Genomic DNA, 21,826 nt, shown 5'->3' with positions numbered 1-21,826 from the left:
AGAAACGTTGCCACCAGGCTTAAGAAATATATTTATAACTCATTTCTTTCAGGAAACAGGTTTCAAGATCTCCATGAGAAGTCTTTTATTAAGATAAATCACAGCTTTGTCAGGTTCTCCAGAAGTACTCTTATTTTTAACTCCCAAGGAGAAGCGCAATAATAGAACTAAATGAACCTAGTAGGTTATTTCCTCTCTAATGGCACCTGTCTTTATTCATAGGAGTCCGGTCTACGTATTTCCTGGGCTTCCCTGGTGGCTCAGGTGGTGAAGAATCTGTCTGCAATGCAGGAGACCTGGGTTCTACGGCTGGGTTGAGAAGATCGCCTGGAGAAGGGAATGGCGACCTCTTCCAGTATTCTTGCCTAGAGAATTCCACGGACAGGGGACCTTGCAAGGCTACATAGTCCATGGAGTCACAAAGACTCGGACACAACTGAGCAACTAATACACGTATTTCTTACTATTTGCTTCGTGGAAGCAATCGTTCATAGCCTTTTATAGCACTTTCTAAAGAACGTGTGGTGCCTTTTTCTCTGTTGTAAGCTGCACTAGGTCTTGGTTGCCACACATGGGATCTTTAATTGTGGCGTGCAAACTCTTACTTGCAGTGTATGGGATCTAGTTCACTGGCCAGAGATGGAACCCAGGCCCCTGCATTGGGAGCAGCCACTGGATGACCAGGGAAGCCCTCTAAAGAACTCTTCAAGTGCAACTTTCTGGATGTTCGCAGCAGCTCCGGGCAGTCCTAGTGATGATACTGTTCTGCACTCTCGAGCCCGTGTCCTCCCCGAGGGACACAGGGGCCAAGCGAGCAGATAGATGCCACCCCAGCGTCAGACCGCAGGGCCAGACTGGCTGTGTAAACTCCCTTCCAGTGATGTCCTCGTTTTACTGTTCCTCTGGTAAATTCAGTACTGCTTTCCTTGGAGCGTGTGTTTAAAAAGGAAATCCTAGATGTGTTCCAACATTACTGCCCACTTTGAGGTGGATTGATATCTACCTAGGACTTGTTTATTAAACCCACCTGCCTGAGTACTGTGACTTGATTGGAGTTTTCTTGAAGTCACTCCTGAAGCATTGTGATGGTTTTGTCTGACATTAATAGATTTTTAAAAATGATACGTGTTGGCGTATGGCTATGAAGAAAGGGGAGAATCTGTTGCTATTGCAAACCAATTATGGAGGCAACTTAAAAAGGAAATCTGAATTGTAACTGTGTTTCTATTTATGTAAAATACGGTCCTTACCTTGCAGTCTGTAGTTGATGTGCACAGACACAGCAGTGGCTCGCGGGTTGCTCTTCTGCCATCTTCCTGTCCTCCTTCAGTCCCTGCATGTGTATAGGAACTTCAGTGAGATAATGGGGCATTTAACAGAGATTGCTCTGCGCAACACTGTCTTTAGTGTTTCTATTTTAAATTTGCTAGGCTGTTAATTTATATGCAAATAAAAGACACAATAAGAGAGTTCTGTGCCTATTGTGTATACGTAACCTGAAAGTAAATGCAGGATATTGATCCCAGAGGGAAAATAAGTTAGAGCGTCTGTGTTCAAAGATGTTTGAAAGTTCTTATTTCAGGCTGAACCGTTGTTGGTGACCCGTGAAAGTCGCTCAGTCATGTCTGACTCTGCGAACGCAGGGACTATACAGTCCATGGAATTCTCCAGGCCCGAATACTAGAGTGGGTAGCCGTTCCCTTCTCCAGGGGGTCTCTGCAACCCAGGGATCGAACCCAGGTCTCCTGCAGGCCAGGTGGATTCTTCACCAGCTGAGCCACCAGGGAAGCCTGAACACTTATCAGCAGTTAAGGATTTCACAAATGCTAGATTGGAAAGATAAAATAATAATTCTGCTACATTAAAACAGATTTTCTTAAGTTCAAATTTTTTCAATGCAGTTGTAGGGAAGAAGTCTTTCCCCCTTATGGACATATCAGTATGTTAATGCCTAAGAAGTCCTTTTTCGAAAAGTTACAAAAAAGACAAAAGGCGGAAAATTATGCCAATAAGGCACCACATGATGATGCAAAAAGATGGATACAGACAAGGAAAGAAGGAATAAAAACTAAGCATTATGCTAATGGGAAACCATCATGCAAGTTAATTCGGGGGGCGGGGGGAACCTAATGGAAAACACTTGCTTCTATGCCATAAACCATCTTCGAATTCAGGTTTCATTGGATTTTTCACGATAAACGTTTCATCACCTATACGTTGGCTTGTCGTCTACTTTGTGCAAAAGCCTGGAGCTCCTAACTACTAGGGGGTCTCCCATCCAAGTACTAACTAACCCTGCTTAGTTTCCCAGATCAGAAGACATCTGGCCCGTTCAGGGTGGTATGATCTCATCAGAGGGAGGCGGCTGGCGCCAGGCGCCTTCAAAGCCCTGCGCTGCGCCTCCCTCTCGCTCTGACGTGCCGGTCGAGCCGGCCCGGGCCGCACCTTTCCACGGGGCGCGCGCTGCACTTGAGCCGCACGACCAGCGACCGAACTCGGGCCGGCCAGGCCCGGCAGCCCGGCCGACGCCGCCCCGTCCCCGCACACCGCCGCCCTGGCAAGCAAGCCTGGCCCGGCCCGGGGGCCCGGAGGGTTGCCGGGACCACGAGCGGCCGGTTAGGCGTGCAGGCCTGGGCTGCGGGTTGGCGTGAGGGGCGCGGAGGTCTGGGCGCCCACCCACCCTGGGCCTCTCCAGGCCCGCCCCCCGCTCGGGTCCCCCACCCACCCCTCCGGATCGCTGCTCAGGCCCAAGTGGCCCCAGAGGTGTCTGGCTTGCGGGCGGGCCGGCCGCCGCCGGCGACTGGAGCGCGGCAGCCCCGCCCCTTCGCCCGACCGCGGCCCCCCCTTGTCCCCACGCCGCCCGCCAAGCACAGGACCTTCCTGAGAGAGCGGACGAGCGACAGGCAGGGGCACGGACACGGACACACACACAGACACTCGCACGCACCCAGGCCAAGGGAGACAGCCGGCCGGCGCAAGCTCCTCAGCCAGAGCCAGACCCACAGCGCCTGTGAGAGGCCGGGGGTCAGGAGACTCAGAGGCAGAAAGAGATGAAGGTTCAGAGACAGACTCCCAGACGGCGAGAGGGAGATGAAGACAGACACGCGCGCGGACACACACACACACACACACACACAGGTGGAGACAGACAGAGGGAGACAGACCGACTGACAGAAGGCAAACGGGAGACAGACACGGGAGAGAGGATGGCATCCGATCCGAGACAGACACACTGGCACAACCGTGACCACCCCAGAGAGAGGCCCTGCGGAAGAAGCCGCTTCCCCAAGGGAGGGGGCGTTCCCTTGGGGCGGCCCAGGCTGGACGCGGTGCCCCGGGGCTGGCAGTCCCCCGTGGGGTCCCCAAGACTTCCTCGCAGCCGAAGTCTCAAAGGTCCCCTTCAGCTTGGCTACCTAAGGCAAGACCCAGCCCCCGCCCCCAGACCAGAGGGTGAGTGTGTGAGAGTGTGTGTGTGAGTGTGTCGGTGGGCCAGGCTGTGGTCAGGCCGACCGGGGCCCGGGTGCATACCCACGATGGACGGGGGAGGGTGTGGAGGCGTGGGGAAGTGTAACATCAATTTGGCTACAATGTCTCAATATAGTGGCTATACATGGAACATCCTAAAGGGTATATAAGACAAGCCCACAGCTAACATCCAACTCAGTGGTAAAGAGGTGAAAGGTTTTCCTAAAAGATCAGGAATAGTACAAGGATGCCCACTCTCATCACTCTTGTTCAACACAGAGGGGGAAGTGTCCTACCCAGCATAACTAGGCAAGAAAGGGAAATAAAAAGCATCCCCATAGGAACAGATGAAGTTACACTGCCACTATTCGATTATGACAGGATTTATATGACACCCTAAAAACTCCACCAAGTAACAAGCTTTAAAACTAATAAATTCATCAATAGAGCAGGATATGAAACATCAGAGAGAGAGCAGAACAGTCTCATATACAAATGCATCAAAAAAAAAAAATAACCAAACCTGAAATAAATTGAATCGAGGAGCAGAAACACCTGTACAGTCATGGGCTCCAAGACAAAGAGTCTGGGCTCACATCCTACCTTACTCACTGACCTGCAGAGTGACTCAGGGCAAATCACACAGTGAACTGAGGCTCAACATATTCAACTGAAAAATGGGCACAAATCCAGTATCTCTTCCCAGGGCCGTGAAACTCCAAGGAAATACTTACTTAGGCCCGGGGGTTGGAGTGTCTCCGGGAGCCTCTCCTTGTATGAAATTCGTCTAGAAATGGGCTCTCCTGATCCTGTGGGTGAAGGTCAAGTGTAGAGCCTGGGAGACAAATGGGACTGGACAAGGATGAGGACAAAAAAAGGACAAAAAAACTAGTTCTGTGTCAGGGAGGGACGCCATCTCCTTTCCAGATCTCAGAGCAGGGCCTGCACCGAGGGCCCGGGGGATGCACAATCAGATGTGAACTCCAAACTCCTCACAGCAGGCATGGAGCCTTCCTGGCAAGAACCGTCTCTCTGGTCCAGGCTCCATTGCGATGTGGTGCTGCTCCCTGAGTGCTCCATGTCCCCACCAGGCAAAGAGGAGCTCTTGGGGGTTGGGGGTATATTAAACCACAGGTGCCTGAGAGTCAGAACGACACAAGGACTAACAACATTGAAATTAGCTACATTAAAAAAAAAAAAATGACAGAAGCACAGACGAGGCAGGGGATGAGAAGGAGAAGGATTGACTACCTCTCAAGTCTTTAGCAGAAATATCTCCACACCAGCTCAGCAGAGCCCACAGGAGGAAAATATAATGGCAAAGCAGGCTATGGGTATATCTCTACACTGTTGGACCCAGGGACCCACGTCCCAATCCACCAACATCACTTTGTGTATCCAGAGATGAAGAGGAAGAAACACAGAGCTTGCCTGAGGAAGTCTCAGCCAGACTTAATAGTGGGGTTGCTGAGCATGGTCACATGGTCACTATGGACTCAGCCCGTCCTCCATGCTCACATCCTCTGTCCTCACAGAAACATACATGGTTCACTACAGAGAACCCTCTGAGGGTACTTGTGTACACTAGAAACTGGCAAAGGTGAAATGCGAAGCGAAGACACAGACATGGAAACGTGCCTCTGGGGTGCTGTACAAATTACCAAAGAACTGAAGTTTTTGATACTTGGCATTTTTAAAACAGCTTCTTAATGTGTAAACGCAGAAAGGACACTTCCAGGAGAAAGGACAAAGGAATCCTCCCATTGGGACAACTTGGTATCCATTTGGGAAGGTACCTTGAAAAACACCACCAAACCAATTAGACACCTACTAACAGCCAACAATTGAAGAAAAAACTTCACAAAATTCTGAGCCATTTTTCATGAGGGAATATCTTTTCTTAAAATGAGGTGTTGTTAATTTACAATAAACTGCCTGTTTCAGGTGTAGAGCAAAGTGATTCAGTGATTCACCTCTCAGGTGCTCCCTTGGACAAAACTCATTCCCTTTGGGAGGCCCCGGGGCCTTGCCCTCTCCTCAGAACAGCTAAGAATCCTGAACAGGCAAAGCAGCATGTGGTGGTGCGCGTGGGGGTTTTAAACTGAATACATTATTCTAAGATGGTACAAGAAACAAGCCCAGAGGTTAAGAGAGGGAAGCTCTCCAAACCTACCTTTGAACAGGAGGTCTTGCTCCCTTGAAAGTGAGTGCGTGAAACAGCGCTTCGGAAGGGAAGAGGTGTGTCATGACTATTCCGTCTGCGGTGTGTAGAGAGGACTGGCAGGCACTCCCAGGACTCTCAGGCTCCCAGGACACTGAGCACACGCACACAGTGACGGGACTCTTAGCCCTGCTCTGGTGGCATCGCACTGTCTCCACCCCTGACACAGGGTGAGCGGCTCAGGCGTGTCCTGGAGGGGATGGTCACATGACCTGGACCTGGCCAATCTGTGTGTTCCATCCTCCGTGGCCACCGTGATTGGCTCAGGACTGGGGCGGTGACCAATCAGGGCCCAGGGCCGGGCCTCACGCTGGCCTCAAGGGAGGAGGAGCGCTGGTTCCGCCGGAAGGGGTGGGGCCGGGTGAGGTCAGGCTACAGCAGTGGGAGGGGCGTGAGGTCAGCCTGGGGCGGTTGGTGGCCTTCCCGCGCCTGTCGGGGCAGAGCCGCCGGCCTGAGAGGAGGGCGCTGCTGAGCCCAGGGGTTGAGAGTCCTGGTTCCTGCTGTGGTCCCGGAGCTCCACCTGAGACCGGAGGGAAGCCGTCTGCCCGTGAGTCCTCTCCTGCTTGTCTGTCAGCTTGTTTGAACACGCTGGGTTTTCTGTCCAGCTGGCTGAGCGGAGACCTGTGGAAATGCACCTGTGTGGGTTTTGGCCGGCCTCAGGGAAGAAATGCCGGATGACACTGGGAGGCTCCAGTTTAACCTGGATTCAGGTCATATCCCTTGAAAGTGAAGTGGAAGTCCCTCAGCCGTGTCCAAGTCTTGGCGACCCCATGGGCTATACAGTCCATGGAATTCTCCAGGCCAGAATACTGGAGTGGGTAGCCTTTCCCTTCTCCAGGGGATCGTCCCAGTCTCGGGATTGAACCCAATTCTCCCGCATTGCAGGCAGGTTCTTTCCCAGCTGAGCTACAAGAGAAATCCAAGAGTACTGGAGTGGGTAGCCTGTCCCTGTGTAGCGGATGAGCATTCCTGACCCAGGAAGCAAACCGGGGTCTCCTGCATGGCAGGAGGATTCTTTACCAGCTGAGCTGTCGGGGAAGCCCAATATCTCTTAAGGCCAGCTATTAATTGTAGAATTACCCTAATTAGTCTTCATGGGATTAAGGTAGCAACCTGCTAAGGTAGCAATGGATGTCCTTTTTCTAGAGGAGAAAACTGGGGCTCAAAGAAGGGGATAACACAGCTACAGCAAGGAAGTGTGTACCTACACAAAACCCCCAGATCCTGTTGTTAGAACTCAGGGAAGCCATATGGTGTGGCTTGTCCATGTGACAGGGGCTAAGGCAGCCAGCCCACACTGGATACAGTGGGGACCTGACTTGGTAACTGCCTTCTGGCAGCTCTGAGACTCACAAAAGCAATTTGCATTGAAGAGAAGAAGGACACCTCCCTTCACCCACCCCACCACACCCTCTGGGTACTCCCACACCCTGCCCCCTTTCTCTTGCTTTGTGAGGGAATAAGAGTCACGCTCAGGTGACCACATTGGCTGTCCACTGTTCTCGAGCTTCCAACTGGAGCTGCTACAGGAGAGGCCAAGAGCCTTTGCCCCTGAGTACCTCTCTTTCCTTTGCACCGTGGGGGCCCTCCTCCACACCTGCACACCAGAGGCCTTTTCTGAGACATGCAGGGACCCTCCTTCAGTTTGCAACAGGTTGCATCCATCGCTGTCCTTTCAGTGCCTCCCTTGAAACTCAGCTCATGAGCTCCTTTGTCTGCATCGCGGCCCACCTGGCTGCCATGGAAGGGACAGAGCTGACAATGAATCCAAAGCTCAGATCTGACAGACAGGAATCTGTGTATAAAGGACCTGATTATTCACGCTGTAGAAGCTGTAGGAGGCTCCAGGGATCCGTAACCAGGGCTTGGGCCAAAGTGGCTCCACGGCGGTTTTAATGCCTGGGGAGGGTTCTGTCTATAGTGGGGGTGGGGTGAGTCTCCTGAGGTTCTGAAGGCCCACTGCGTGCAGGTTCATGGTGCACAGAGAAGAGAAGGCAGAGTCCTTCCCTGGAGGTGGTCATGGATGAGCCAGACAGGCAGGCAGGGCACGATAGCACCTGAGCTGCCTTCGTGAGTGAATGGTGTGGGGGCGGAGGAAGAGAACCAGGTCTGCCCCCTTATGTGGTGCCTGGGGCAGGTTGTCACCAGACTAAACACTTACTATGGTGATGGCCATCACTGCTGTCTACCTGGGGTTGACATTGGTGTGTGCCTACATCTGAGCGGTCAGGCCGTCTCGAAACTACACTGGCCATGGGCAATGCCTGTCCTTGGAACTTGACATGTTTCGTCTCTTCCTTACTGAACGTTGATTTCCAAGAGGGTTTTTGGGCCACAAGGATGTTGGGTTTTTCTCTAGCTTTGTCTCGTGAGGAATGCTTTTCTGGTCGTTGGTGTGGTTTGCTTTCCCAGCTCTCTTTCTTGGCTTATTTTGTGAAGTTGTTTCTGCCAGAGGAAGAGCTCAGAATTTGCCTTCTGGCTGAGATGTGACACTTCACTTGAACCCAGCAGAGGGGGGAGTGGTGGGTCTGGAAGAAACGGGTTCATAACGTCGTATATAGGACGCGTGGAGGCTGAGCCTGGCCGACTGGCTGTGACCACAGGTGACCCTCTTGCCCCCCACCTCCCCCAGGAAGCGTGGGCCCAGAGGAACTCAGCTTAAAAATAGCTTGCCCAGCCACCCACAAGAGGGGCCCTGCTTGTCAAATTAGGATCTGACACCTTGATCCAGAAGTCAGTATCACACACGAGGGTCCAGGAGCGGTGTCATGCCAGAGACCCCTGGGGCAGCAGACAGGATGGAAATGGTGGGGAAAGGTCCTGGAGGCAGGCGGCCCAGGCCTGCTTTCTGCAGGAGCGCCTCATCTGCCCACCCCCCACTCTTCTGTCCCTCCAATGGCATTGGGGTCAGCAGCCAGGGTTCCCAGGAAACAGACAAGAGCAGCTTGTGGGCCAACATGTTTCCTTGTAACTGAAACCCATCAGCATTTTTCAAGTCCAACCTCAAAGCCAGAGCATAATTTATGCCCACTGGTCATTGCCAAGAAGGCCACACTGAAAATCCCGTCTGAGTACTGGGGTTGACCGAGGCCCACACTGCCCTGATGTTGAACTTGACTCCGGCTTTGGCAGAATTATGAAGGCCACAGACACGTGAACCCTACAAGGTCAGTTTGCTTTTGAGCTGCCTTTCAGGGCTCGCCACCGCACCCCAGGGCTGGCGGGCTGTAGTTTCTCCTCGTTCCTCCCCGGAGCTGGTGTGGGCCGCGGCGGCATCTGTTTCCCATCTTTGTGGATGTTGTTTTCTGAAAAGCAAGCGAGGAGCTGCCTGCTGGAGGATGGGAGCCGCCTCCACACCAGAACCCAGGAGGCTCGGTCAGGCGGTGAGGGCACCTGAGCTCCCAGGGAGGCTCATACCCCGCCCAGCCCCTCTGAGCCCACGTGTGTGTGTCCAGACCCAGCCCGGCCACGTCCTGGGGGCTGAGCAGCCTCAGTCTTTCCATCTGTAGAATGGAGGGGCTTTCATCTGCCGGGGGTGGGCAGGGAGGCCATGGACACGGGGCGGGGGGACGGGCATGTTTCTTGCAGTTTCCAGCTGAGGCCTTGTGGGCGTGAGCTGGTGTCGGAGACAGTTCCCAGACTTGGCTAAGTGTGGTGATGAGGGTGGAGGTGGGGGTAGGGGTCCCTCCTCATAGCCTGGACATTGGGGTGGGGTTTCTCGACTTTGAGGCACCTCAAGTCTAATTTCAACAGCTCCGTATGTAAGGATAATGCAGCCACAGTTGTTCTCAGGGACTTGTCAGCCTGGACGCAAACCCCCATCCCCACCTCACCCTGTGTGGGCATCCTGCCCCGGCTTGTGGTACAGGGGTCAGATCCCTTTACCGAGAGAAGGAACTGAGGCTCTGAGAGGTGGGGCAAGGAGATCAAGGCCCCTGGGCCCGACAGGGGCAGAGCCAGCACTTGAACCTGGGTGCTGGGCCCTCATGTCCGACTCTGCCCTGAACCGTGAGAACTGGACTGTAGAGAGGGCTGAGCGCCAAAGAATTGATGCTTTTGAACTGTGGTGTTTGAGAGGACTCTTGAGAGTCCCTTGGACTGCAAGGACATCAAACCAGTCAATCCTAAAGGAAATCAACCCTGAATATTCACTGGAAGGACTGATGCTGTAGCTGACGTTCCCATAGTTTGTCCAGCTGATGTGAAGAGCTGACTCATTGGAAAAGACCCTGATGCTGGGAAAGATTGAAGGCAGGAGGAAAAGGGGGCGCCTGAGGATGAGATGGTTCGATGGCATCACTGAGTCCATGGACATAAGTTTTGAGTAAGCTCTGGGAGATGGTGAAGGACAGGGAAGCCTGGCGTGTTGCAGTCCATGGCGTCTCAAAGAGTTGGACATGACTTAGTGACTGAACAACAACAAAATGTGGTCTTCAGCCCCCATCTCACTCCTACCCAAAGGCTCAGTGTCTATGCCATGAGCCTCTCCTACATTGAGGTGTCAGGGGCCATTGTGTAGTCCCAAAGCTATTCATGTCTCTCTTCCGAATTCCACCATCACACATTCATTTCTTTGGCCAGAAAGTTTTCATGTCTCTTGAGTTTTAAGTGCTGAGGCTTTTATACACCCCACCTGTCTTCCTTTGGGCCTTTCTTGGTTTTGTGGAAGTGTACTTGTTATAAACTGGAGAAGGAAATGGCAAAGGTATGAAGTGAATTCTGGACATGTTTTAAGAGTCTTGTCTTGAAAGTTCCCCAAGGAAATGGCAACCCACTCCAGTGTTCTTGCCTGGAGAATCCCAGGGATGGGTCACACAGAGTCGGACAGGACTGAAGTGACTTAGCTTTAGCAGCAGCAGCATCTCTACTCAGAGTCAGCAATTTGACCTTCTTGTACTTCTTTTCCTTGTTGGTTTTAGTATCAAGGTTATGCTAGTCTTATGAAACAAGGAGGAGAGTGTTCCTGGTTTACCCCAAGAGTTCCTGTGAGATTGCTGTTTACTTCCCTGGCTTTTTGGAAGAATTGATTGGCAAAACAAGTAGGTTTCATTGGGGGGAGGCTTTTCACTTCAGATTTAATTTTTTTCATGCAAATAAAAATTTCTGATTTTGTATGTCTTCTTGGGTCTATTTAGGGAAAGCATTTCCCGCTGCTAAGAATTTAGTGAGGCCAGCAGACTCTGCAATTGGTAAGTGACCTAAATAGTAAGTTCATAATATCTTTGTTGTCTGCAAGATGGGTTGTCTACCCTTTTAAAAATCCTTGATATTGGTGATTTGTGCCCTGCCTCTTTTTCTTAATCAGTTTCTCTGGGGTTTATCATTTTTATCAATCTTCTCAAAGAGCCAACTTTTGGCATTGTTTTTTAAAAAAATTTGTATGTGCTTACTGTTTCCTTATTTTCTGCTCCTTTTTCTTCCATCTGCCTTGTGTGTCGTTTGCTGTGCTTCTTTTCTGGTTTCTTGGGATAGAGGCTTAATTGATTTTTAGCCTTCCTTCTTTTCCAGGATATGTGTTTAAGGCTTTAAGTTACCCTGTAAACATAGTTCGCTGGGTCCCACAAGTTTGAATAAGCCAGACTTTCATTATCTTTTATGGAAAAGTATTTCTAGTTTTCGTTGTGTTTTTTAAAATTATTATTCATGAAGTTCTTCAAGAAGTATGTCATTTAACTTCCCAATGTTTGGGAAGGTTTTTCTAGTGACCCTTTTTTGATTCCTAGCTTAATTCCATGAAGAGCCCTGTCTTAGGCTTTTTGGGCTACTGTTACCAATACTGTAGACTAGCTGCTAGACAAGAGAAAGTTGTTTCTTAGAGTACTGGAGGCTGGGCAGTCCCAAGATCACCAGCAGGTGCCACGTCTGGTGAGGCCTGGTTCCTGGTTCCTAGACTGCCTGCTGCTTCTCCCTGTTCTCGCATCACGGGAGCCCATTCCCTCCTGACCTGACCCCTCCCAGAGTCCCTGCCTCTGAGTATCATCTCCCCGTGCGGGGTGAAGTTTGAGGGCACATAGACCGTCAGCCCATTGCAATCCCTAAGCATACCCTGCATTATTTCAGTCCTTTGAAATAATTCGAGCTTTCCTAGTGGCCCAATATATATTCCTTTTGTTATATGTTCCTTGGGTCCCTGAAAATCATGCGTATCAGGGGGAATGCAGTGTTCCGTGCGTATCACTTAGATCAGGTTTGTCAATCATATAATTCAGATTTCGGTAGCCACGTTGAGTAAAGCAGAAGTAGGTGAAATCATCTGTAATACGTTTTATTTTAACACACCCAAAGCGGTACCCTTTCTGTGTGAGATCAGCATGATGGAACCCAATGAATCAGTTTCTGTTCTCTTCTTCACGCTGCGTCTTTAAACTCCAGTGCGTGTCTCACGTGTGCAGCACGCCTCAGCGCAGCGCCGGCCGCACTTCAGGTCCTTCATGGCTGCAGGTGACCACGCACCAGGGAGCCCAGTTCCGTGAGAGATGTGTCTTTAACGTCTGCCATTGCGATTGTGAACCTGGCTGTTACTCCTTTTCTGTTTCTGTCAGTTTTTATGTATTGATATTTTGAGGTTATGTTATTAGGTACATTGAAATTTAGAATCCTCATCTTTTTGGTAGACGGAACTTGTATCAGTATGAGATGCTTCCTTTTATCGCTAGGAATGCTTCTTACTCTAGGCACTGTTTGACAGTGATATTGCCACATCAGTTTTCTGTCCTTGTTTGCCTGCGTATCTTTCCGTATCACCTGTCTGTGGTCTTCCATCTTCACATGCACCTCTGTGAATAGTGTAGAGTTTTGATGTTAATCAGTTTGACACTTTTTATCTTTCCGTGAGAACCTTTGCTCTGTTTACAGTTTGATGTTCCCGTAGTGTAGAGTTTTGATGTTAATCAGTTTGACACTTTTTATCTTTCCGTGAGAACCTTTGCTCTGTTTACAGTTTGATGTTCCCGTGTGCAGACAGCGTGTTGCTGTTTGTTTTCTGTCTGTCCCGCCTCTTCTGTGTCCTTGTCTCGGGCCTTCTGTTAGAAGGATGAGGTGCTTTTCTAGTTCTTCCTCCTCTGCCAGGTGGTTGGGTGAGCGTGCGCAGGTACGGCATGTGGTTTACATTTAAGTCTAACTTAGTGCTGTTACTGCCTCCCTGACACGGCTGTTTCCTCCTTGTCACTGTTATCCTTTAAAACTGTAGATATATTTTTGGTGTTGTCATGATTGTAGAGTTAATGTGTACTGTCAGAGTTACCTCATGGTTGGTCTTTACTTGTTTTTTATATTTCAGTCAGAGACTACTTTTCTTTTTCCCAAAGCACGGCCTTAATATTTTTTTAGTTCGTGTCTGTGGGTGATGAGTTGTCTCATTTCCATTTGCCCTAAAAGTCTTTATTTTCTTTCCCTTTGGAAGCGTGTTTTTGTTGGGTGTAGAACTCCAGGTTGGTGGTGTTTGTTTTCAGCATTTTACAGGCGCCCGTCAATGATCTCCTGACTTCGTTGTTCTTGAAAAGTCAGCTCTCGGCGTTGCTGTGCCATTAAAAGCCACACCTTTTTTCCTCTGAGCACTGGAACATTTTCTTCTCGCCTCAGGCACCTGCAGAGCTGCTGAAACCAATGTGTGGTTTTCATTTTTGAGTCAATAGTCTGATTCTTGAGCCAACTCTTGCCCCCGTCCGTGCCAGTCAGTTCAGTCACTCAGCGTCTGACCCGTTGCGACCCCATGGACTGCAGCACGCCAGGCTTCTCTGTCCATCACCAGCCCCCGGAGCCTGCTCAAGCTCATGTCCATCGAGTCGGTGATGCCATCCAACCGCCTGGTCTTCTGTCGTCCCCTTCTCCTCTGCCTTCAGTCTTCTCCAGCATCAGGTTCTTTTCCAGTGAGTCAGTTTCTCGCATCAGGTGGCCAAAGTATTGGAGCTTCAGCATCAGTCTTTCCAGTGAATATTGAGGACTGATTTGCTTTAGGATGGACTGGTTGGATCTCCTTGCAGTCCACGGGGCTCTCAAGAGTCTTCTCCAACATCACAGTCCAGAAGCATTGATTCTTCGGCATTCAGCTGTCTTCATGGGCCAATTCTCACATCCATACATGACTACTGGAAAAAACATAGCTTTGACTAAATGAACCTTTGGCGGCAAAGTAATGTCTCTGTTTTTTAACATGCTGCCTAATTTCATCATAGCTTTCCTTCCAAGGAGCAAGTGTCCTTTAATTTCACCATCTGCAGTAAGTTTGGAGCCCAAGAAAATAAAGTCTGTCACTGTTTCCATTGTTTCCCCATTTATTTGCCATGAAGCGATGGAGCCGGATGCCATGATCTTCATTTTTTGAATGCTGAGTTTTATGCCAGCTTTTTCACTCTCCTCTTCCACTTTCATCAAGAGGCTCTTTAGTTGCAACCCCTGGAGGCATTTCTTATTCCCCTTTCTGTCTTTTCTCCCTCATAAGGGGACCCATTTATAGCTTTTAACAACATAGTTTCACAACGGGCTCTTTCTGTACTTCTTTGCCTCTTATATATATTTTTTAACTGGCCCAACCTTCAGTTCACTGATCCTCTCTTCAGCTACATCCAGTTTGATGTTAAGCCCAGAGACTGAGTTCTTAAATTCAGTCCCTGTTATTTTAACGTTGTAGCATTGGTTTTGATTCTCAGAAATTTCTCCTTTGGTCAAGTATATTTTTTGAACTGGTGACGTTTGCATCTGATACCTCTAGCATACCTCTGATATTCTGATACACATCTGCTACCTCTGGATCTGTTTCAGTTCTTTTTCTCTTGGTCCTGTTTGTTGTTACACCCTTTTTTGCTTTGTTGGTTGCATGTTGGACACTATGTTTGGAAAACCCTAGAGGTCCAGAGTGATGCTGTCTTCTCCAGACTTTCCTCTGACGTAGACCTCTAGTGGGGACAGAGCTCTCTGTTCACTCAGGGCCTGAGTGACTTGAGGCTGGGGGGTCCTTGTAAGCTGAGTCTCAGCAGCCTTCACCCACCTTCCCCGCCTCCCCCCACCCGACCCCAGGGAGGAGCCCTCCAGCGTCTCCGTCTGGAAGCCTGGGGGCCCTCCCAGGGCCCCTCCTTCTCGGCAGGTCCTGAATCTCACCGTCCGCCTCCTGAAGACCACGAGGTGATTGATACTCAGCGCTCAGCCAGTTTGGGCAGAGTGTTGGGTATGTTTTCTGTGCCTAACTTTTCTTGGAGAGATTGGTCTCTCCCATCTGGACTGACTTGTCAGGCCTGCGCTCATATGTTTGTCTTCCCAGCCCGAGGAACCGTCCAGAGCTGTGTTAGCCAGTCCCCTCTGCTGGACTTTCCCCTGCCTTTTGTTCGCAGAGTCAGCTTTGTTCAGATGCCCCGGGGGAAGGAGCGGCCCTCTCAGTCTCCAGCTCCCTCACTGGGCTTCCCTGGTGCTTGAAATCTTGGATTGTGGCTGCCTGAGGACCTCTTTTAAAATGTATTTAGCTTTTCTAGCTCTGGGTAGGCTGACCTACAAGCTGCTTGCGTCTGTAACTGGAAGTGGGGAAGCCCTGGGTGTCTTCTCTCATCTGAGGCCACATGTAAGCATCACAGTAATTATACTGATCATCTTTATTTGATCCCGGGAAAACAAGAGGCAGGGGTCCTTGCTTAGTACCCACGGTTGTGTTTCGGATCAGAATCCCCAGCTTGCCCATGCTCTTTCAGTGCCACTTGAATTTGGGAAGAAGGTGGAGCAAGCGGCCCACGCAGCCTGAGAACGGAGGAGCCGGTGTGCCCGCTTTCCCTGCGCCTGCCAGCCCAGGGCAGGCCTTGCGATGACAGGATGCTGGTGGTGGACGAGAAGCTGAGGAGGGCGGGGCTGCGTGACCTGTGTTCTGTGATGGGGTCACATGTGGGTTTTCTTTTTCAGTTTGAAAAGTGACTGCTTTTACCACCTTTAGTATTTTTTGGACCAAGGCAGATATATAAATAGGTAAATAAACGCTCTTTCGTCGATTAAAAAAAAAAAAAAAGAAAAGTGAGTGCTTTTAATCTTCCCTCCAGTTTCACTTTAGGTTGAAAATGAAGATTTTATTCTTTAAGTTGAGCACAGTGATTTTACAGTCTTTTTGAAAGCCACAGTTGAGGTTTTCAAAAGACGTCTCTGAGAACTCCAGTAGATAAAGCGAAAAAAAGAGAACGTGTTCAGGGTGCACTGAGGGCGGGACCCCAAACTGTACCCTGTCTCCCCAGAGTCTGTCATTGCTGAGACGGGCGGACATAGGACCCCAAGCACCCAGGGGACTGAGTCCTCAAGTGACCGCAGAGGTCCGGGCTGAGCCAGGAGCAGTGTGGGCTATGCCCTGGTGCGTGGAGAGCCGCGAGGCTGGGAGTGGGGCCAGGAGAGGGGGTGGGAGACTCTGGCGGGGAGGGAGGGCAGGGCAGCCCCTGGCGGGATCTGGGAGGCGCTGGCTGTCACGGCTGGAGGCAGGGCCACCCCTGAACCTCCACCATGCAGCCGCCATGGGGCCGAGTCTTCTGGCGGCCCAGGGTCCAAGTTAAGAGGGCGAGCTCGCAGCAGGTTGAATGAACCCCTGTCCCCACTGTGGGTTCATTGTAAGCGCCCGGAGCGAGGTTGGTCAAGCCCTTGCTGAGCTCGAGTGAGGGAGCCAGTCAGGGAGGACCAAGCTCAGGGTGAGAGTGAGGGGCAGCCAGCGTGGTGAGTCCTCCTCAGCCGGGTGGATTCTGGGCACACCCTTGAGTTCAGGGGTGCCCTTTCAGTAGCCTCACTGCAGGCTTGTTTCAGGGGTGGACGAAGCAGAAGCCCACTTAGAAGACGTGCTCATCCCTAGCGGTGGTGGTTTCTAAAGCAGTTTATACTGTTCAGTTTGACTGTGACCCAGTGACCTTGCAGGGTCACGTTTGACGGTGGGCCTGAGCTGTGGGCACGGCCTTCCTTCTCCCGCACCCAACACACACCTGCCATCTTTTTGGCAGCCCCTCCCCGCTCTCTGCACCCTTGATGGTGGGCCTGAGCCCAGCCCCTCTGTTACCATGGAGCCCCTTGTGACAGAGTGGGTTCCATGTTCTGGGCTCCTGGGAGATGTGCTGGAGGCAGAGCCTTCGTGCCATTTCTTCTTGAGACAGCGGAGCTGGTGGTCACAGTGTGGGAGCAGTGTGTGAGAGCAGTGTGTGAGAGTGGTGTGTGTGAGAGCAGTGTGTGTGAGAGCGGTGTGTGTGAGAGCGGTGTGTGCGTGAGAACGGTGGTCATAGTGTGAGATCGGTGGTGATACCTCAGGTGATCTGCCTGGGAAACAGCAGGTGCCCCTGAGTGGGGGGCTGCCCCCATCCGCGAGGATGGGTCGCAGAAGGGCCAGCCTATGGGCGCTTTTCCCATGCTGCCACCCCAAGAAAAAGGCCAAGACAAGAAGTAAGTTGGCCTCATCCCAAGTCCTGGAAGCAGAGTGGCCGGAGGTGAGAGCAGCCGGGGGCTGGGCCCGTCGGGTTGGCCCTCACCTGGCGAAGCATTGGGTTTGTGTTTCACTGTGTTCGCATGGTTGTGGGCCCTGCCGGCCAGGGCGTTCTGGCCTCCTGGGCAGGATCGACCCCAGCAGGTTGACCTTGTAAGAGGCTGTGCAGGTGGTGTGTGGACGATGGGCGGGGGCCCCACAGGAAGCGAAACAGTGCCTGGAGGAGTCACTGGGGCACGTGGGCTGAGCCATAGAGTCAGTCCTTGGAGCAGAAAGGCTAAGCCCCTTAAGGTCTCTCTTCTTCCAAACAAGGGATCCCCTGGCTGGAGGAGTCTCTGGGGCATGTGGATCGAGCTAGAGAGTCAGCCCTTGAAGCAGAAAGGCTAAGCCCCTTAACGTGTCCCATCTTACAAAGCACAGACCAGTGCGTCCAGTGTTCTCGTGATGGGTACCTAGTGCTCATGTGTATAACATACACCCTCATAGCTTCACATGTCTACTGCATGCCTCTTACAAAGTGTTGGGCAGTGCTCTAGGTGCCGAATACTTAGTATGTAGTAGGGGATACGTGGCCCAGGATTTTTGTATTTGTGCAAAGAACAATCGAAGAATGAAAGAGTCCGCGTGGTTCGGTTTGAGCAAGTTCACCACGTGGACGGCCCCACGTACATACATATTGTGATAAAATACATTTAACATGAATTTACCATTTTAAGCAGTTCATGGAATGACTGGGTGACTTCAGTGGAGTCAGGCTAACAGACGGCCTTGGGGTGCCATCAGCCTCTTTCGCAGAGGAACACTCCAAAGCCTGGTGGCCTTGTAGACCTTACCTCTCTTCTTCACTCTCCCCAGGGGCTCTAGGTCACTTGTCTGTGTGTCGTTTAAGAATCTCTTTATCCACTTTGTTGTTAGGTGTATGTTTAGGAAAGTTTCTCAGACTTCCCTGGGTCTTGAGAAGGCTGGCTTGGATTCTGGGTTCTCCCCTGCCGCGTGCCTGCCAGGTTGAGGTGGAGGCTGCAGGCCAGTCTGAGTTGTAGGGGTCTGTGTGGTCTTGGGGTCAGCGGGCCCCCTCTTCTCCGGAGGGGCAGGGAGATCCTTTGAGTGGAGCCTGGAGAGAATGGACAGTGTCAGTCTGCAGAGTCTCGCTCTCTTTAACTTAACATTTGTGTTTGCATTTAGTTACTCCCTCATTTACCTGTTTTCTAGGAGTTGGCCACATCTCAACAACTAAAGGCATGCAGGGAGCAGCTTCTTACAAGAGAAGCGGAAATCGCGGAGCTGAAAGCCGAAAGGAACAACACCAGGGTCAGTAGGCGGAGTCTCACGTGTTGACCTGTGCCCCGCGGGGGTCACCACTGGGCTCCGTGTTGCTGTCTTTAAAGTCTGTCTGGTTTTCAAGTCATTTTTCACATCTTCCCACTGAGCAGACCGAGGTGGATCAGTTTGGGGTTCTCATACCTTGCTTCAAATTTATGATGAGAGCTAATGTAATTTTAGTACATTTGAGGGGAGAGTTCTCTTAGCTTCCATTTTTGTCCATGCTGCAGTTTGTGTGGGATCTTAGTTCCCCGACCAGGGATTAAAACCCATGAGCCCTGCAGAAGTGTGGAGTGTTAACTCCTGGGACACTGGGGAAGTCCACTCTAACTTCAGACTGAACTGGCGGGATTCCGACGTGCCTTAGCATGGTTTTGGCCTTAGCGTGAGGCTGAGAGGCGTTCTCGGCCCTGAATTCAAGTGTGAGGTTGAAGGTGCTCCTTTGGCCCTGCCTTGCAGCTGCTGCTGGAACACCTGGAGGTCCTGGTTTCCCGGTATGTGCCGTCCCTCGGGATGACGGCGGGCCCGCAGCAGGCGCAGTCCCCAGCCAGCATGACCAGCGAGGTGGAGCTGCTCAGGGCGCTGAGATTGCTCTTTGAGCACCACAAGGCCCTGGACGAGAAGGTACCAGCCCCGCGGCCGTCCTGGATTTGTGCATTTGCTGCCTGGTTAGGTGGACGATGCGTGTGTTTATGGAACTAGTTGACTTTTGAGCTTCTTGAATTCTTGTAAATACAGGTTTTTCTGTAAGAACTCAGAGTTTTATATTGTTAAAGAGCGTTGCCTGAGTACATGCTCAGACATGTCCGAGTCTTTGCGACCCTGTGGACCGTAGCCCACCACGCTCCTCTCTTCATGGGGCTTCCCAGGCAAGAATACTGGAGTGGGTGGCCATCTCCTACTCCAGGGGATCTTCCCGACCCAGGGATCGAACCTGCCCTCTCACATTGGCAGGCAGATTCTTTACCACTGAGACACCTGGGAAGCGCCCAGTTAAAAAGTATTAGTTGGCATAAATGCCTCAAGGTTTTTTTTTATTCTGTATATCAATTTGCAATTAAAAACTGGGTAATACAGTTCTTTTAGGATAACAGTTTTTTCCTCTGAAACTGAGAATTTAAAGCTGTTAGTAAGCAGATTTTCTTCACCTTAAGGTCAATGAGAGACATTAAAGGTATTCTGTTACAGTAGCCATGGAATCAGGTGAGGGTAGAATAAGAAGTGCACTAACGTATGTACACACATCAACACACAGTGATTCGGCCCCTTTTATTTCAGTTGAGAGAGCAACTGCAACATGCTCTCGAAAGGTGTAGTTCCTTAGAAGAGGAATTAAGGACCGCACACAAACAGGTGAGTTTGGACAGTCATCGTGTAATTTCAGTCAAGGGTTTGTCATTTGTGTACTTTCATTTTCAAAAAGTATGAAGGCTGTAGTGGTGGATATCAGATGTTATTTATCTTTGAAATGGGGCGCAAGGGCCTGAGGAATAACCCCAGGGAGGGTGGGACCTGGAGCCAGGGAGAGACATGTAGGAGGGCGGCGGGGTGGGCAAGGAGGAGAGGAGGCTTGGTGACATGGGTTCCTCCAGCCCCCGGGAGCTGCCCGGCAGGGCGGGGCACAGCGCCTGCTTGCAGAGAGCTGGAGACCAGGCAGGAGGGGGACAGCAGAGGCCGCTCCCAGGGAGCCTTCAGAGACCCCGAGTGGGCGCTGCAGGGTGCCCTGGAGGAGGAGTCTGCTGGCTCCCATTGTGCCATCTGAAGGTGAGAGAAGCGAGAGGATGTGCTAACCGGGCTGATGGGGGTGAACCCATAGGCAGCCGGTTTGCTGGAGCGGAACCGGGATGATGGCAGGTGGTCCTGCAGCCCGCAAAGGGGGAGGTCAGGCCCTGGGGAGGAGTCGTGATGAAGACAGGGGGCGTGGGCTGTGACCACGCGGCCAGGGAGCCGGCAGCCAGCACCTCGAGGCTGCCCCTCGAATGCTTTGAAGTCATGTGTGGGAGAGAAGGCAGGACCTGGGTTGAGAGTCGGACAGTGGGGAGACTTGCAGAGAGAGGGGTGTGAGGTGTGAGAGTGGGAGGGCGGCACGGGCCCCAGCAGGCACTCTCCCGTGCGTCTCTGATGGCAGAGTCACCCTTGTGGTGCGAGGGGCTATCCCCCAGAGCAGCCCGAGTGCCTGTGCCCCGAGAGGAGAGCCGCGGGGGGCTGGCCCTCCAGTCCCCTGGCTGCCCTGCTCGCTCCTGTCTGTGCGTGTTCAGACCAGCCTGGAGCACGGAGGCCTGGGAACCTGTGAGGATCGCACTCCTCGGGGAACTAGTACAATGATGACTGCTTAGGTGGACCCAGCGGCTGCGGAGCTGAAGGATTTTTTCCTTTTTTTCCTTCATCCTGCCTGATGGAGGCATGGATGTATGTTTTTAATCTTGGGTTTTTGTCTCTGACTCCATCAGCCCACCCTTGTGAATAACCTCATAGGATACCTTCCGTCCACGCTAAGACCGGACTGTCACCAGGCCATCTAGGAACTCGATTCTCCTCCTGCCCGTTTCTTCATAACTTCTCGCTTAAGAGATGGCAGTGTCTCATAAGCATGGTCATTTATCCAAAGTCGGGGCTTCCATGTCAAATTGTGTTCGGTTCCTGATAGACATGAGCTGTCCTGAATGTCGCTGACGAGCCGTGGTCCTCTCGTGCCCAGGTGCAGAGCCAGAGGGAGCAGGACTGGGAGTCCACGCAGCCGGCCCGCGTGGTGGACACCGTGGCCCAGGCCTTCGAGAGTGACGAGGATGTGTCTGACAGCGAGGGCGACGGGGTCACCCTCCTCAGCTCGGCCGGTCAGCTGCCGCCCAGTGTGCAGGCCGATGCCGACACTCTGCCTGTGATGTATCAGGAGCCGCTGGACGCCATCAACAAGGACATCTGGTGGGTGCGCCCGAACTCAGCTCCCCAGAACCTGGGCTTCTCTGAGGAGCTGTCTTCTCCTATGAGATGTCTGAGAGTTCCATAGTGAGAGAACTGACTTCAGGCCTGCTTCAAGGATTTTCAGTTCTGAATCGCCCTTGATGATAGAGCTCAGTCAGGCAGGGCGTTCTGTCTACAGCTGGTGTCAGCCCTCTGTGGGGGGGGCGTTGTGGGGTTTCCCCCCCAGCTCTGAGCCCCAAGGTGGGTGAGGTGCCGAGGCGGTGTCCTCTGTGGCCCGTGTGCCCTCCAGCCCATAGGGTTCACCCTCCCGGGTCCATCGGAGATTCCCACGTTCTAGTGAAAAGCCACCTGGAACAGAAAAGCAGGGGTTTGGGGGTTGGCAAATTCCCACTCAGATCTGCATTGTCCTTTTTAACTTAATACAGTGTGAAGATTGGCTTGTTGTAAGACAGGGGTCCAAAGCCATGTGTTTGAGT

General features: G+C 51.8%; 2 protein-coding genes across 9 annotated transcripts in view; one reads left to right on the top strand and one right to left on the bottom strand.

Moving 5' to 3' along the window:
• LOC122453686 (liprin-alpha-1-like) overlaps window positions 1-1,729 on the bottom strand; it is a 47,462-nt gene extending 45,733 nt beyond the window's left edge. For all 4 annotated transcript variants that reach the window (XM_043487777.1, XM_043487778.1, XM_043487776.1 and 1 more), the window contains exon 1: window positions 1,251-1,729. The gene's annotated coding sequence lies outside the window, so the exon portion shown is untranslated. The remainder of the gene's footprint in view (window positions 1-1,250) is intronic.
• An 8,885-nt stretch (window positions 1,730-10,614) lies between these two features.
• The window catches only part of LOC122453685 (liprin-alpha-1-like), a 160,234-nt gene continuing 149,022 nt past the window's right edge, over window positions 10,615-21,826 (top strand). Inside the window, exons 1-6 of one of the 5 annotated variants that reach the window (XM_043487771.1) lie at window positions 10,615-10,725; window positions 10,822-10,875; window positions 18,318-18,416; window positions 18,888-19,052; window positions 19,707-19,781; window positions 21,127-21,350. In XM_043487771.1, the coding sequence (XP_043343706.1) occupies window positions 18,942-19,052; window positions 19,707-19,781; window positions 21,127-21,350 (410 nt within the window). In that variant the 5' untranslated portion in view covers window positions 10,615-10,725; window positions 10,822-10,875; window positions 18,318-18,416; window positions 18,888-18,941. The remainder of the gene's footprint in view (window positions 10,726-10,821; window positions 10,876-18,317; window positions 18,417-18,887; window positions 19,053-19,706; window positions 19,782-21,126; window positions 21,351-21,826) is intronic. The other 4 variants (XM_043487775.1, XM_043487770.1, XM_043487773.1 and 1 more) reach the window with 4 other exon arrangements.

This window comes from Cervus canadensis, chromosome 15 (assembly GCF_019320065.1).
Source record: "Cervus canadensis isolate Bull #8, Minnesota chromosome 15, ASM1932006v1, whole genome shotgun sequence".
NCBI classification, from domain to species: Eukaryota; Metazoa; Chordata; class Mammalia; order Artiodactyla; family Cervidae; genus Cervus; species Cervus canadensis.
This window is presented reverse-complemented; position numbering and strand designations above follow the sequence as displayed.